At 42.4% G+C, this 15,677-nt stretch overlaps 2 protein-coding genes across 2 annotated transcripts in view; both read left to right on the top strand.

The window, feature by feature from the left end:
* UBE4A (ubiquitination factor E4A) overlaps window positions 1-3,574 on the top strand; it is a 36,478-nt gene extending 32,904 nt beyond the window's left edge. The window contains exon 20 of the mRNA XM_077777258.1: window positions 639-3,574. Coding sequence (XP_077633384.1) covers window positions 639-768 — 130 coding nt within the window. The 3' untranslated portion in view covers window positions 769-3,574. The remainder of the gene's footprint in view (window positions 1-638) is intronic.
* Window positions 3,575-5,463: 1,889 nt separating this feature from the next.
* ATP5MG (ATP synthase membrane subunit g) lies at window positions 5,464-11,486 on the top strand. The gene is made up of 3 exons (XM_077777245.1): window positions 5,464-5,590; window positions 9,804-9,964; window positions 11,284-11,486. The coding sequence occupies exons 1-3, from the start codon at window positions 5,539-5,541 to the stop codon at window positions 11,380-11,382; spliced, it is 312 nt and encodes a 103-aa protein (XP_077633371.1). The 5' UTR covers window positions 5,464-5,538; the 3' UTR covers window positions 11,383-11,486.
* The last annotated feature ends 4,191 nt before the right edge of the window (window positions 11,487-15,677 follow it).

Below are 15,677 nucleotides of genomic sequence, written 5' to 3'. Positions count from 1 at the left end.
AATACTGTTTTTTAAACATCGCAAAAGGGGATTTTTCAACCTCGTGGTATTTGGTATTAAGCATTTACTATACAGCAGGATGCTGTACCAGGCGGTATGTCTTTCCCAAAGTGTCAGTGAAAATTTGCATTTTATTGTGGCCTCAGGATACGACAGAAAACGTCTCAGCCCTTAAAGTATACAAGAAACCTCTTACCTGTCAGGAAACCATAACCTGCGTTTACTAGTGTAGCAGCCAGCCAGCTAAATCAGGTGTCAGTCTACAAGGCTTTATCCCTTAAGACCTTAAACTGTCTTGACAGCCTATCACGGAAACTACTAACAGCTCTTCACGCTGACATGAGTGTATAGGCTCTCTGCCTTAGGGAAATCGAATCAAGCAAGTATCATCTGAACAGCAGTGTTGAAATAAAGTTTAAGAATCAGAGAGACCAAGTAACTAAAGAATCTGCAGGACTCCCAAAACCCACCCGAATCACACTTTCTCATCTCCTTCTTTCTAACCTCAAGTCAGCGCTCGACTCCGCCCCGGTGCGGTCTAGCTTCAGCCCCAGGGAGATGCACCAGCTGGCCTAGCTTGGGCTCCGGGGGTCAGAACTTGCGGGAATAACCCCTTTCCCTTTTTCTCTTTGTCCCAGTGACCAAACCGACCCCTTTAACCGTAGTCCCCTCACCATGGACCAGATCCGGCCAAACACAGAACTAAAAGAAAAAATACAGCGGTGGCTCGCAGAGAGGAAACAACAGCAAAAGGAGCAACTTGAATAAATTACTGTGAACGAAACAAACCAAAAACCCAATCCCAGAGTGTAGATAAACAATTGTGGTTTCTCTCTTTTTTGGTTCTGTTCCTTTTCTTTTTCTGTCTTTTTTTTTTTTTAAACTAAATTAGAGAAATGCTCTTGCTCAAATTATGACACTTTAGATTTATTCCTAAGAACTTTACAATGCTCTCCTGGCTCGCAGGAAATTATGTTTATTATAGCAGCACCAAGTTTAGAAACGATCGCTAATCGTACCCTGTGTTCTCTCTTCCCACTCTTTCTTCTTTCTTTTCCTACCTTAAGTTACATTAACTTCAGCTACTATAACTCCTGCCGTCTTACTGTTGCTTTTCCAAGAACTGCTCAAGCACCTTTGGTGAGCACGGCTTTTAAGTATATGAGGTCACATATATCAGTGACAGCTGACACCACCAGAAAGTCCTGTGTCGTCAAGCTGTTTACTAGTCTTCAGGACCCAGATGTCCGCCCTTTTCTTGTTGCGGCTCCACCACGTTACAGAATAACCTTTCACATAAAAGCAGATACCTTGATGTTGAGAAGACTTTTGACTATAATAGATGAGATTTTCAAAATGGAATCTGCTACAATTTCTGTTGGTAGTTCTTAATTTTGTGTTATCTTGTATATCAAAAGATCCCATGAGATCGCCCCTGGGGTTATCATTACCCAAAAGACTCATACCCCATGATATTTTTAGGAGGATTGGTCGGACAGATGTGAATTTTTTACACTTTATTCAGAAAATTCTGAGGTGAAAGAAAAAATGAGGAAAACTGTTGCTTCAAGGACTAGGCTTGAATGGAAAAGTTAGGGAACAAATATGGTAACCGTGAAAATGTCACTTTAAGACACTATTATCAACAGCATATCTCTATATATACACACCATGTGCATTTTTATATTGGTCTAGTGTAAACTGAGTACCACTTTATATTGTCTCTTCCATGGTAAGATGTATGCAGTGTGTGGCCATGTTTACTGACACACTTATTCTAGACAAAATTCTGAGACTGTAACATGTATATAGTTAGCGTTTGTTTGGGACTGTGACCTAATTCCCAAGAGCCGCTTCTCACTCAGCCTTAGGGTCATCAATTAACAGAGTAGGAATTTGAGCACAACCTCGTCCACAGGCAATTTAAATATCCACATAGCCCTACGTAGTTAGCAGGCAGATGGGCCCCACTTGTCCAACTTGAGCTCGCGCTCCCTAAATGTGCGGCTTACTGTGCTAAGCGAGGCACCTTCCTCTATGGATGATAGCACTATCCCCATAAGTCTGAATATACCGTGACAAAAGTGATATCTAGAAACGGATCACTGCTTCATTTTTAACCATGCCTTCTTTCAGATGAGATGGTTACGATATTCTAGCACAAGTTGCTGTGAAGTCTTTGATGTGCTTTTGATGGTGTCACCTGGAAAACCTCCAATTAGCGGGCATCCCACACTAGGTATAAAGGAGATGTTGCCTGTCGCTGTGTTTATAATGAAAAAAAAAAGAGTCTAGGACTCTTGGAAATGCCAGAATGTAAGATATTAATTTAGTGTGCAGCCTGGGCCTCTAAGGCTTGGGTTAACAGGATTTGTTTACTTTCTTAAAATGAGCTTCATTTCATATTTAATGTCCTCCTCCTCCACGAATGAACTGTGTATAAAAGAAGCTTCTACCTACTTGCATTTATCTTCCAAACCCAATGTAATAGGATGTTTTCTTTACTTTTTTTTTAAATGTGTGGAAAAGACCAGAGTTTTCTAAGGACAAAATCAGAGGAAAAATGGGCACAAAACCTCAGAAGGCAGCTGTTGCCAGCAGCTTAGTTAACAACCTCTATGCTGCCTCTTAGTGTCTGTGTCTGTCTTCTACTTCTGTGGTCTTCAGATTGTAAGCCTTTTCGGGCAAGATTTTTTTTTTTTTTTTAAGTTATTTCCAGAAGCTTTTTATGAATGGCTGTGGCATCATTAATGCTGCTGCATATCTTCAAACTCATCACAAAAGCAAGCATTTAGTTTAAGGCCACTGTTGGTGAGCAAACCAAGTGTCCTCTGTGCCTTTTTTTTTTTTTCCTTGAAGTAACCCAAGAATATTCCAAAAATGAGAGTAAAAAATTATCCTCTGGACACACCATGATGTATATACATGCTTGGAAGCTTAAAGAGACGTTTTGTTGTCTGAAACTCAGAAAGCAGCTCTAAATCTATTAGAGCAGACCTTCTGATAACCCCTAGTTTTAAGTGCTGGCTTTGCTGGAGTATGGTAGGAAAATGAAGACTCTTTTATCAGCTCTAGTATTGCTTACCAAGAGGGTAATAACTAAACTTGGAAAATTATTTAAGTAGGTTTATCAAGCAATCTTTGTTTTAATATATATAGTTTTTAATGGATATGTAAAAACAAAGAAACTTTAAAAGTTTTTTAACGGTGCAGGTGAGGGTGCCAGTCGCTATTTGGTATCATAGTCTACAAACAAAAGCTTCATTACTTTATTTTGATGCTGGTTGCTAAGCAGCCATTGCCCAGAGGTGAAGCCTACTGGGTGCCTTTACAAGCCAGAGAGGCTAATACTGCACTGTTGAGGTCATATGAGGAAATAATGCACATGCTCTAACTGCAACGCCGGAAAACCTAGAAACAAATAAAAGATAAAACAACAAAAAGGGTTGATTGAAATAAAATTTGATCAACATAACTGTATTTTGAAACATTCCAGGAAGGTTACTTCTTGTCAAACTTGCCTGGGGGTGTTTGTTCAAAGCCTGTATTTAATAAATGAACAGCTGACTTACAACCTTGGTTATCACTTCCTTCCTTAAAGTATGAAAAGCTAGTGGCAGTTTCAGAAACCCCCTCGAAATTTTAGAGGACTCTTGACCTTCACTTCTCTTCAAGGTGACTTCACATGTGTGTCACCTGGCTGCCCTAACCTCCCTTCCGAGGCTTCTGACCCTGGAGTTACCCCGATGAGTCTTAGACATGTTTTTCCTCATCAATTCATTTCTGGCTTCACTTTTATCTGGCCTAAACCCCAGGTCTTTCATTTTAATCATTCACAACCACATTCCCCGTCTTCCCCCTTGATTCTATTCCTCTGCCATGTAAGACCTCGGCCTAAATTAAGCCAACCATTCCCCTCTGTCCCAGCACCCAAGCTCGGACCACTGTTGTAGAAAAATGACACAATCTTGGGAGTGGCATGACCTCAAATCTTTGGTTGTTAACAGTACCCAGCAACCCTTCTGTGTGTCCAAAATGCAACACCGGTTCAATTTTAGTATATGTGCAGCTGAAGCATGCACAATTCAACACCAGTTCAAACTTTAACCTTTTCCACCAGTTTCTCCAACCCTCTCAGCCCTCACTTAAGATCTTGCCTTCCACTTTACAGGGAAGATAAAGACTTAAGAATTTCCACTTCAAACTTCTCTCCCATCATCCCATCCATGGAAAGGGCCCCACGGTTCTAAGGCTAACGCCACCAATTTCTGGTCTCTTCAGCTATCAATTCTCCACCTTCACTCTCTACCTTAACTTCCACATCCTTACTTAGTTTTCTGACTCTTATCCTTTATGGCCATATTCACTCACTCTGGTTCCTACCCTTTCTGAAACTGCCGTAGCTAATATTCCCATATTGGTGTATTAACTTTCTCATCCTTAACTTGATTTCTCTGGAATATTTGGTTGCTGAATCACCCCACTGAAATGATGCTCTGGGCTCCTTGATGTCACCCCCTAATTTTTCTTTCCATCTCTGACTGTCCCATCCGTCAGATAAGCTCAGGTTTCTCCAGGGTACACATCATTATCAAATGCCACCTCCCTACATTAGTCTTTTCTTCCGGTCACATTAAACTATAAAGTTTCAACCCTGTGGTACAGAGCTGTTCTGTCATACACCAGTGTTTTTTTGGAAGTCCTCCCAGATCGCCACCGCTCCTTACAGGATACTGATGTCCCTTGCCGGTTTACACTGCAACCTCTGGCGATCCCAACTCTGCCACTCACTAGCTGTGTGGCCATCTAGTAATCTGTCTGAAATGGGATCACTGCCTAACACACAGCCTTTCTTTAAATTCCAAACTACCGGGCATACTGGAGGCCCTCAGCCAATCTTTTGTTGCTCACATCTACGCAGTTCCTTGTGGCTCACCAGTGAAACCCAGATCCCGACACAAGATGTGGGGGAGATCGAGGTTAGAAAAGAGCTAAAGAAGGGGAAAGGCCTGGGTCACGTAACAGGTGATGTGGCGCATGCTCTGCCCATATTTGGCTTCGAACCCTGTCTGCCTTTAGAAGACGCTCGTGCTGGCCTAGGAACACCTTAGAGATGCCTCCCAGCCCTAACTCCCCAAGGTCTCTTAGAAAAGCGCCGACAACACCCCACGCAGAAAAAACACAGGTCCACGCCGCGCTAAGCACGGGAGGCTCGAGGCGCATGCGCGCGTCCTCCGCTCGCCGGCCTTCCGGCCCTCCGCAGGCGGCTGCCCCAAGAAATGCCTGTTTCTCTGCGGAATCCTACTGCTCTCCACGTATTCTCTGACCTCCCCTTTTCATACCCACTTTCTCCTCTGCTGCTGCAGAAAATAATGTGGCCAGCTAGATTCCGGAAAGAAGACAGGACATCTGAACATCTGGGACCGGCGCGCCAAGAGGAGGCCTGACCTTGGAAGCGGAACCGGGTCCTGCTGCGGGTCCTTCCGGCGGGTGACATTCAGCGGCCGTCCGGGGCGACGGGGTCTCCATCCTGGAACCATGGCCCAGTTCGTCCGCAACCTCGCGGAGAAGGCCCCGGCGCTGGTGAACGGTGAGCGCGGCTGCGGGCTGGGAGGGCCTGAGATCAAGACGCGGGAGGTGGCACCCGGAGGGGCCTGCGGGAACCGGGGCGGGAGGGAGGGCAGAGGGGAAGCAGGGGCCGGTCTGCGGCCCTTCTCTGGCCTTGCGCTCGCCTGCCCTGCAGTTTGGGTTCTCTGTACAGCCTCGCAGTTCTGAGTCGTAACCGCGACACTGTAGGAGGGAAGAGGTGTCCGGGAAGCCTGCAGTCGCCCGGCACTGCCGCCATTACGCCCCCTTAGACCTGGCAGAGTGGGAATATGGAGGGGCTGGCCCTGGCAGCGGAGCGCGGGAAGGGGAGGGCAGAGACCAGTGGAAGCACCGTAAATTCGGCCTCATCGGGTTGTCTGGTTCTCACACGGAGTATCTGGGAGGATACCTAAGTCTTCAGGGATACGTTTGCTTTTGAATGTTGACTGCTTTCTGTTCTGGCCGGATTGGGAAATGCTTCTTTAATGGAAATGTTAGGTGGAATGGGATTTTGTGGGCAAGGATCCCTGCTCCAACAAATATAGAAAGGGAGGTGTGTAAACAGCGGTCGTTGTTATTCTAGCTTAACGTTCAAGGAGCTTTTCAGTTTGATAAAACTGAGGTCTTACCGGTAGGCCGCTGTTTTTCAGAACAGTAGTCTGAAATAGACACAATAGACTGTGACCTGAATAGCCTCAGTCGTGAGTAGTAGTACCTTAGGTCCGGAAATAATTGCAGTTCTCTGCCGGGTAGCAAGCTATTCATTTTATTTCCAAGGCGAGATAAATGTTTTAAGTAAAGGTAATACTTCGGAACCAGTTTTATTGTGATTGGTACCTTTTTATGCATCTTCTCCTTCCTTCCCTCCCACCAGGAGCCAAACAATGAGTTCTTGAAGGCCTTGCCATAATGCTTCGTTCTCTCCTCCTACACAACCCACGCAGTCTACTAATTTACACATTTTCCCAAAGAGCTTAGGTTTCCAGCGTTACTAAGATCATCTCAGCAACTGTTGTGATAAAGCTCTACTATTGTACGTAAATAAAAAGAGAGAATTGTGGCTTCATCTTTTGGACTTTGTGGGTGATTTGAAAATAAGTTTCAGGTGGATTTTGTCCCCCGACCATGGCTTTCACATCTTTCAGGTGGAGCGGTTGCAAACTAATTTGAGAAATAAAATCCAAAAAGAAAAATAATACAAAAATTTTTTTATTATGAAATAGATAAACCTTTGCTTCTATTATTGTGCGTAATTGAAAGATAACAGTTGTTATTCTTCCAAAAGTACTCAGAAGAGAGAATTCAGCTGGGACCCGACGTTAGATAATGGAAATACATTTTGCTTTGTAACATAATTCAGTGTATTAAATGTCAATACTAAGTATCTAATAAAAATTGGAAATCATGGCTGGCTCAGTCAGTGGGTACACTTTTGATCTTGGGAGTTGTGGGTTTGATCCCCACATTGGGTGTAGAGATTACCTAAAAATAAAATCTTAAGGGGCGCCCGGTGGCTCAGTTATTGAGCATCCGGCTCTGGGTTTCATCTCGGGTCCTGATCCCAGGGTGGGATCAAGGCTGTGTGCTGAGCTTGGCACCTGCTTGAGATTCTCTCTCTGCTCCCCCCCCTCCCACTCGCTCTTGCTCTCTCTCTAAAAAAAATATTTTTAATAAAATAAAATATTACTGTCTATAAGGGTTCTTGTTGGCTCAGTCAGTAGTGCGTGCGACTCTGATCTCCGGGCCACAGGTTCAAAAAAAAACTATGTTAATTCCCATGGTGGTACAAAGAAGCTTATAGAAATAAATAATTCTATAATCAGACTTCCCCAGAGAGGTCATAGAATCTAATGTTTTTTTCCTATTTACTAAATTTGAGACTCTATTTGGATTGTACCATATTTTTTCATTAATCACTTTCTGTCCCAAGAGCCAGTATATAGGTTCCACATTGTACTGGGTTGTTACTTCCTTAGTTTCCTCTGGTGTGTGACACTTTAACAGTTTTTCTTGATTTTCATGACCTTGACAGTCTTAAAAGCATCTATGTAGCTATCTATCTAGGGATCCTGTAAAGTTCCCCAATCCGGATTTGTCTGGTATTTTTCTCATGATTAGTCTGGAGTTACGGGTTATGAGAAAGAACGCCACAAGTGCCCTAGTCATGTATCAGGACGTACATGACACCCATATATCATCACTGGTCAAATTAGCGCTCATTATTTGGTTAAGGTAGTGTTACTAGATTTCTCCACTGTAAAGTTACTGTGTTTCTCTTCCCATCATTTGTTCTCCAGAAGCAAGTAACTCAGTCTACCCCATGGCAGGGGCGAGGAGCCGCAGCCAACAGCAGGCATCCATATCTCCTGTAGGAAGGAGTATTTACGTATAATTAAGTGGAATTTTATGAGAAAAGTTTGCTTTGCTTACCCATTTGTTTATTCAGTCATTGATTGTATGGACTTCTGTACATTTATTTCATACTTCATGCCTCCATTAGTAGGTTATTTATTTTATTCAAATTGTTGCAGCCTTGACCATTGAGAACTCTCTCAGGTTAGCACCTATGTCCCTTTTATTGTACTACAGGATCCTCATGTTAACAGTTTCCCTGCCTTGGCCTCAGAATCAGCTGATTCTCCAAGGAGCCCTAGTTTCTTTTGTTGGACAATGTTGGACAATGGTATTTTGAAAGTAAGGTCTAGGCCCTGAGATGGAGGGAGAGAATCCAGAGCAGGCTCCATGCTGTCAGTGCAGAGCCAAATGGCTCAATTTCACAAACTGTGAGAGCTGAAATCAAGAGTCAGATGCTTAAACCTCCCAAGCCCTTCATTTATTTATGTTTTATTCATCCCTTGTATATATGTAAAGCAATTTCAGACTTTTTCATCTGTACTCCTTGAAAAACACATTTACCAAAGAAAATACAGTGTTTGTGTACAGAGTACTGACTATAAAAAAAAAACGAGGGCCGCCTGGATGGCTCAATCAGTTAAGTGTCCAACTTCGGCTCAGGTCATGATCTTGCAGTTCTTGATAAGCTTGAGTCCCACTCCAGGCTGCATGCTGACCATGCAGAACCTGAATGGAATTGTCTCTCTCTCTGCCCCTCACTCACTCGCACCCTTTGTCTCTCTCAAATTCTTTTAAAAAGATGAAATATCTGTGCGTTGAAGACCATTTTAAAGACAGTCACACGAGACCTTGTGCTCTTTGATAGCCTCATCTTCTGTGTAGAGTTGTCTGTTAGAGCTTTGTTTCTGCTTGAAGATTTACCCATGGCCCTCGACACAAAGGATGATACAGAAAGTAATTCTAAGAGTAGTGAAATACCCAAATACAGGAAGCTAATAATAGGAAAAGTACCAAGAGCCTTGGGTAATACATCTGTCAATAGTAGACACTTTATGGATGCTTATGCATTTGTGCTGTTTTGTTACCTCTGTCTTGTAACACTTTTTATAAAATGCCTTCTCTTGCTGAAAAGACTACCATAGTCTCACATCTATGCTGGTTATTGGATTTTTTTTTATATGAAATCGTAAATACCTTAAGGAATTTCAGCATAGTAATAGATTTGAGTTTTGGCTACTCTGAACAGTACTTATAGGTTTTATTGTTATTATTTGTGGTGTTTTGAAGGCGTAGCAGCTGGGCTTTTGTTAAAGATTTGATTCACATAGTGATGAGGATACCAAAAATGGCCCCTAATTGGTATAATTTCATCTGGATTTGTGGCCAACATTGTGACAGGTTTTCATCTTAAGGATGCTGTTTTGTGTAACTTCTTCCCTCCTCTTCTGCCCTTGTTCCCTCCAAATTTTCTGCTCTCTTTACCAAGAAAATATGGTGACACTGCTGCTGTTTTCTTGCCTTTGAGTCCAGCTTCTAGGAACCTTACAGTTAACTAGGTTTGCCATTTGTAAATGAAGCAACCATACTAGCTGGCCACTAGCAAAGTCATGGCGTGATTGAATGTGCTTCTAGCTTCCTGCCTGATTGAGCGGCCCCGTGACACAGGTGTTCCGCATCTTTAAAAGCCTCTTGTTACCAGGGAGCGGCTTTGACTTTTCACACTGGGTGCACATTTGGCACAAGCAGTGAATGAATGTGATGCATGAATAAATATTTGTGACCAGCCCACACATCTGCTTCTTTCGGTCTCTAGCGAGTTCATCCTGGTTTTTTGTTTTGTTTTGTTTTGTTTTGTTTTCCAGCTGCTGTGACTTACTCGAAGCCTCGATTGGCCACATTCTGGCACTATGCCAAGGTTGAGCTGGTTCCTCCAACCCCCGCTGAGATCCCTGCAGCTATTCAGAGCTTGAAAACCATCGTCAAGAGCGCTCAGACCGGTAGTTTCAAACAGCTCACAGTGAAGGTAACTATAGGCTAAATGAAAATGTATGTGCATAACAGAAAATGTCTTCCCTTGGGATTTTTCTGATTGTTTTGATTAATATATGTATTTTCCAGTGAGGCTGAAACCTACATAATGAGAGAGAATCTCTTTCATGACTGCTGAGAAAGATACTTACTTTTCTAATTTTGTCATCTGGGTTGAAATAATTCACGCTATTTTGTGTCTTTGTTTCCTATCAGTCTTATAACAAAGAAGTGAGCATTTTTCCTGAGCAACTTTTTTCTCTCTCCTGTTTTGGTTAGTATACTGAAATAAGATGACTTACTTTGCCGATTCTATACTTTTTTTCAGTCTGTAGTCCTGAAAATATTCCAGGTTTAGCCAAAAGATCTCTTGGACTGTATCACAGTCAGGAGGCTAACACTCATATGGAAGATAAAAATACCAAAACCTAGCAAGCATATCACCTAACGGGAGGGGTTATTGAATTGCATTAAGATAAAATCTAAGGACCGTAAGAATTGCAACTTGGATTTTATGTTTGCTTGCTTGAGCCAAACACGGGTTTCAAAAAGCCTAAATAAGTAAATTACTGCTGCCTTGAGAATCTACACCCTGGAAAATACAGTTATTTTTCAGGAGACTTCCAATATTTCTGGTCTCTTTTGAAGGGGAAAATTAAAATTCACATTCAGGTACTTAAAGGACAAGGCCCAGTTTTGTTGTGGAAAAGTACCTTTTCCAGCTAGAGCTTCAGGACCCGGGGTTGTGCTCCTGCGCAGCGTTGCTTGGAGGAGCCCGTCATGTGCCGCTTCTCCCTCAGGGCAGTAAAGCATTGATCTGTGCAAGTGAGCGTTCACTGAACACTCGGAAAGAGTTAAACCAAATAATAAATGAATAAAGGGGAAGACCTTGCTCTTCAACCCTCAACAAATTCTCTTTGGCCAGACAGAAATGTCTGTTCTGAGACTTGCCTTCCTGTAGTCATCCTTTCATATGAATGCCCTGTCTACATGTGTCCGCTCTTTCCAGGATGTGGGTTGTTTTAGGGCTCATAAAGTGTCTCATAAACTAATAATGAAAGGGTTAAGTCAGTTCAGCTCTTTAAAGAATGCTTTGAAAGAATTTATAAGCTCTGGACTACTTACCTTACATCGTTGACAGTTCAAGTGCCCTCAGCAGTTGCACAAAGTTAACTTCAGTAATTCTTGACTTGGGCCAAAATTGCCCTCCAAATGAATACCATCCTTATATTCTCTGCTACTCAGTCCTGGAAAAGAATACTTGTGACCGTGTAAGAAAAAACTGTACACTAAAATTTGTGCTGCTTTTTTCAGGAAGCTCTGCTGAATGGTTTGGTGGCCACTGAGGTGTGGATGTGGTTTTATGTCGGCGAGATCATAGGCAAGCGTGGCATCATTGGCTATGATGTTTGAAGACCAATCTTTAACATCTGTGTATATTTGGTTTGTTACTTGGGTGTTTTCGGACCATGTGTGATCAGACTGGTGTTTGAATAAAATAAGATAATGTATCAAAATCCATGTTTTCTCTATCAGACACTACATGGAAGGACCACTGTTTCCCTTGATAATAAGAGGAGTTGTCTCTTTGCTTTAATATGTTGATGCAGCTCTGAGTGCACATCTTTGCTTAGCCTACAATCGGAAAGGATATATGTGATCGTACCAACCTGGTGTATACGATTTAACATTCTAATTTGAGTGCTTGAAATAGATGATAAATTTATTTTATTCCCAGAATAGTCCAGGGAAAGACTGGGGGAAACGAGAACTTGCTATGGTAGGAAAAATAGTAATAACCACATGCCAATCTGATAACAGTTCACTTGTGTCGATAATAGAAAGAACAAAATTTGGATGGTTTCTCTTTGCCAAATCAGAGATAGAGCTTTTTGATAACACCCGTGTTTATAAATGCTGGAGTGCTTGGTGATCCTCTTAAGTATTTTTGCAACATCTTTAACACCAGGATGTGGCAAGTGAGAGCCAGCACCTACATTTTTAATCTAATTTCGATGTGTGTTATTTTATTAATCTGTTCAGTTTTATGGGGGGGGGTGTTCAGTTTCATGATTTTTAGACCCTATCTTTGCAAAAATAAGATACCCTGTGGATATTTAAATAGTTACAATTTGGGGTTCCTGGATGACTTAGTCGGTTAAGTGTCCGACTTCAGCTCAGGTCATGATCTCACAGTTCGTGGGTTCAAGCCCCGCCTTGGGCTCTGTGCTGACAGCCAGCTCAGATCCTGGAGCCTGTTTCAGATTCTGTATCTCCCTCTCTCTCTGACCCTCCCCTGTTCATGCTGTCTCTCTTTCAGAAATAAAACATACCAAAAAAAAAAATTTTTTTTTTTTAAATACATAATCACAATTTAGGGGCTCCTGGGTGGCTCAGTCAGTTAAGCATGTGACTTCGGCTCAGGTCATGATCTCACCATTCCCGAGTTCGAGCCCCACGGTGGACTTTGTGCTGACAGCTCAGAGCCTGGAGCCTGCTTCAGATTCTGTATCTCTCCCTCTCCCTCTGCCCCTCCCCCGCTCACACTCTGTCTCTCTCTCTCAAAAATAAATAAACATTTAAAATATAAATAGTTATAAATTAGTATCATCCATGGGTCTAAATAATAACATTATGTCCTGAAATAAATAGAAATGATTGTTACCTGCCTGTCTTCTTGAGCTGTTTTATTGAGGATATAGAAGAGACTTACTCATTTGTTGACTTTTCTGGGGATTATACCATCTTTGAATGCTTTATTCGTATGTTTCTAAGTCCATTATAACTCTTGCAACCATTGCAAAACGTGTTACCAGCTGATAACATGGTTACCATACCAAAAGGTGGTTGTGTTTTGGAAAAGCATCATGGCTCACCATATAGTAGTGCTTCTTTAGTAGTACTGAACGTCTTTCTGGTCATTTGTCCACTGCATTTAGAAAACTGCTGTAGCTTAGTAAAGGGCGGTCTTCCTAAGTGATCGGCAGGAAAGTCAACACAGAGGCTGCTGCTCTTTTGAAATGAAGTGATGCCTGACTTCCCGCTTCTTGCACTAATCACAGGTGGTCAAAACCGAAACTTACCTCTTCAAAAGGCATTCGGTAACTTAAAATATGCATTGCAAACGACTGAGAATCGCTGACTACTACAATAATGGTGATCTTTATGAGTCTGTCCATTTCATACAGTGAGTATTAAAATTAACAAAACACAAGCGTCAAGGTGTGAAAGCAGCTAGCACTAATAACCTACGAGGCTTAGTTGATTTGTGACGTGTAATTTTTTTCAACCATCTGGTCACCCCAGAAAGTCCTCAAAATAAACATTTACTGCTCACTTCACTGCAACTTCCTCGTCTGCCATACAGCACGCCCCTGATGTGCGGTGGCTAATAGTGCATGTATACTGTTTTCTTAGGTTAAAATAGCAGTGGGCTCCTTGAAGTGGCAACTTCACTAGCCTGTTGCCTTCTGCTCTCCTAAATCCCAAATGTCTTATCTCCCAGTAAAGGACCATCGAGGCTGTCTTTCACTGAATTTGTGTGTGCCAAGTGATTGCCGCTACAACTTCAGTACAGCTCAGGTACTTACTGTGCACCTCCTAAATCCGGGCACTGTGCTAAGTGGGAGAAATTCTAGTTAACGAGACTGGATGTGACCTGTTTCACAGTGTGCCTGGTCTGGCGAGACAGGTAATGAAGCACGTGGCCACAGTGACGTGAGAAGTGCTACGATGAGGGAAGTGCAAGGCATGCTTGGAAGAGTCTAACCCAGATTTGAGAAGGGGGTTCAAGGGAGGCTGTCAGAGGAACTACTATCAAAAGTAAACCGGAAGGGTAAGAGTTAGCCACGAATGGGACGTGGTACACCGGGCAGGTAGAACAGCCAGTGTAAAAGCTATTCAGTTGGAAAAAGTCGGCCATGTTGGAGTTTCTGAAAACAGAAATATGACTGAATCACCAGGTGGTAGTAGTGATACAAGCCCAGAGAATGGGGACCAGATCGTGGAGTGCCTTTTATTGGACAGCCTTAAGGACAGTGAATGGAGAACCGTTGAAGACCTTTGACCAGGCATAATTTCTGCCCCCAGTTTGTGTGGTCTCACAGCAGCAGGCAATTTCACTTCCAGGTAACAGAAGCTGGGACAGAAACATGCATGGGGGCAGGTAAGAGTACAGGTGGTCCTGTACTTGTCTCCATATGTAGAAATACAGATACTCTTGAGGCACCTGGGTGGCTCAGTTGGTTAAGCATCTGACTCTTGAGCTCACATCATGATCTCATGGTTCAAGGGATCGAGCCCTGTTTTGGTCTCTGTTGACAGTGCCTGCTTGGATTCTCTCCCTCTCTGCCTCTCTCTCTCTCTCTCTCTCTCTCTCTCTCTTTCTCTCTCTCTCTCTCTCTCAAAATAAATAAACTTTAAAAACAGTCTTAGTACCACAAGACATCACAAGAAGAAGGGGCGATTCCAGTTCTACATGTATATCAGTCACTATGGTCCAAAGGCATGTTTTCTAAGGAAACCATTTTATAAAGATAAATTCTTCAACATAAATGTCAGTACCAGCCATTTTATGAGGCTTTCAAGATCATATTGAATATGAAACTGGCCACATTGCCAACTTAATGCTTTGTTCTGCACACATCACGTTATTCTCCTAGCATCCTCTTTTCCACTCATCTCTTACGTACCAAAGTTTCTTCTGTCTTGATTTCTAAGAATAGCTACGTACAATTTACTTTCTTTATATTTCCTAGTTGTATGGTGCTTTGCATTTTCGAAGCACTTGCACTGACTCATTTGGCCCTCCAATTTCCTCTGAGGTAAGCGACATAAATGATAGACCCAGTTAACGGGAATTCAGTAGCCAAAACATTAAATGATTTGGCTAGGATCCCATGAGTAACAAGTAGTGGGACCACAAGCTGGGCCCAGGTAGTAATGCCATGTTGTCTATGCCCTGACCACCCGGTAGACCTACCTCCATTGTATTTTCACAGTTCCTTATTACTGCATATACTCTCAGGCTACCGAAGCTTTATGTCCCATCAAATGTCATCCTACCTAACCTTAAGTAAGGCCATTTTTAGCTTTGTAGGACATACTATTTCCTAATTAGTGTAGCTTTTATTTCTACCAGAACATGAATTGGTTCACTTGTGATCACTCAAGATAAATATAGTAGCAATTCCACTGGAGATTCTCTTAGAAGGGAATTAACCAGCTTACCTACTAGCAATAAAATATTGACATGTAAGACTCTGGACAATCTGCCTGTAAGCAATAAAATATTGACATGTAAGACTCTGGACAATCTGCCTGTATGTAGGCTTGCCTTAATCTCATTCTGCTACCAACAATTGCTTCAGCCACTCAATTTCCAACCTGTCCCCATAAAAGCCAGCTTCAAATCTCCTCAAATTATACATCCACTATCCCTGATTGTGGCAGTTTATCAGTCATCAAACTATTCTTTACTTCTTGACAGTTTTTTTTCTCCTGGCTCACTGTCACGCTACAAAACTACTTCCGTTGTAATAATTGACAATTTCAACTTACATATGGATCAGTAGTTTTCAGAATATGGTCCCTGGACACAGCAGCAGCAACATCACTAGGAAGTTTAGAAATGAATATTCTCAGACTCTACCTAGTGATTCTGGGGATGGGATCTGGCAATCTCTCTTTTAATTGGCTCCCCATGTAAT

Source organism: Crocuta crocuta, unplaced genomic scaffold, assembly GCF_008692635.1.
Source record: "Crocuta crocuta isolate KB4526 unplaced genomic scaffold, BGI_CrCroc_1.0 scaffold271, whole genome shotgun sequence".
Lineage (NCBI taxonomy): Eukaryota > Metazoa > Chordata > Mammalia > Carnivora > Hyaenidae > Crocuta > Crocuta crocuta.
This window is presented reverse-complemented; position numbering and strand designations above follow the sequence as displayed.

What these genes read in the sequence shown, in the direction of transcription:
- ATP5MG (XM_077777245.1), top strand. Translation starts at nt 5,539, where the DNA reads ATGGCCCAGTTCGTCCGCAACCTCGCGGAGAAGGCCCCGGCGCTGGTG. An exon ending in GGCCCCGGCGCTGGTGAACG is followed by an intron (nt 5,591 to 9,803) that starts GTGAGCGCGGCT and finishes TTTGTTTTCCAG; the next exon opens with CTGCTGTGACTTACTCGAAG. An exon ending in TCAAACAGCTCACAGTGAAG is followed by an intron (nt 9,965 to 11,283) that starts GTAACTATAGGC and finishes TGCTTTTTTCAG; the next exon opens with GAAGCTCTGCTGAATGGTTT.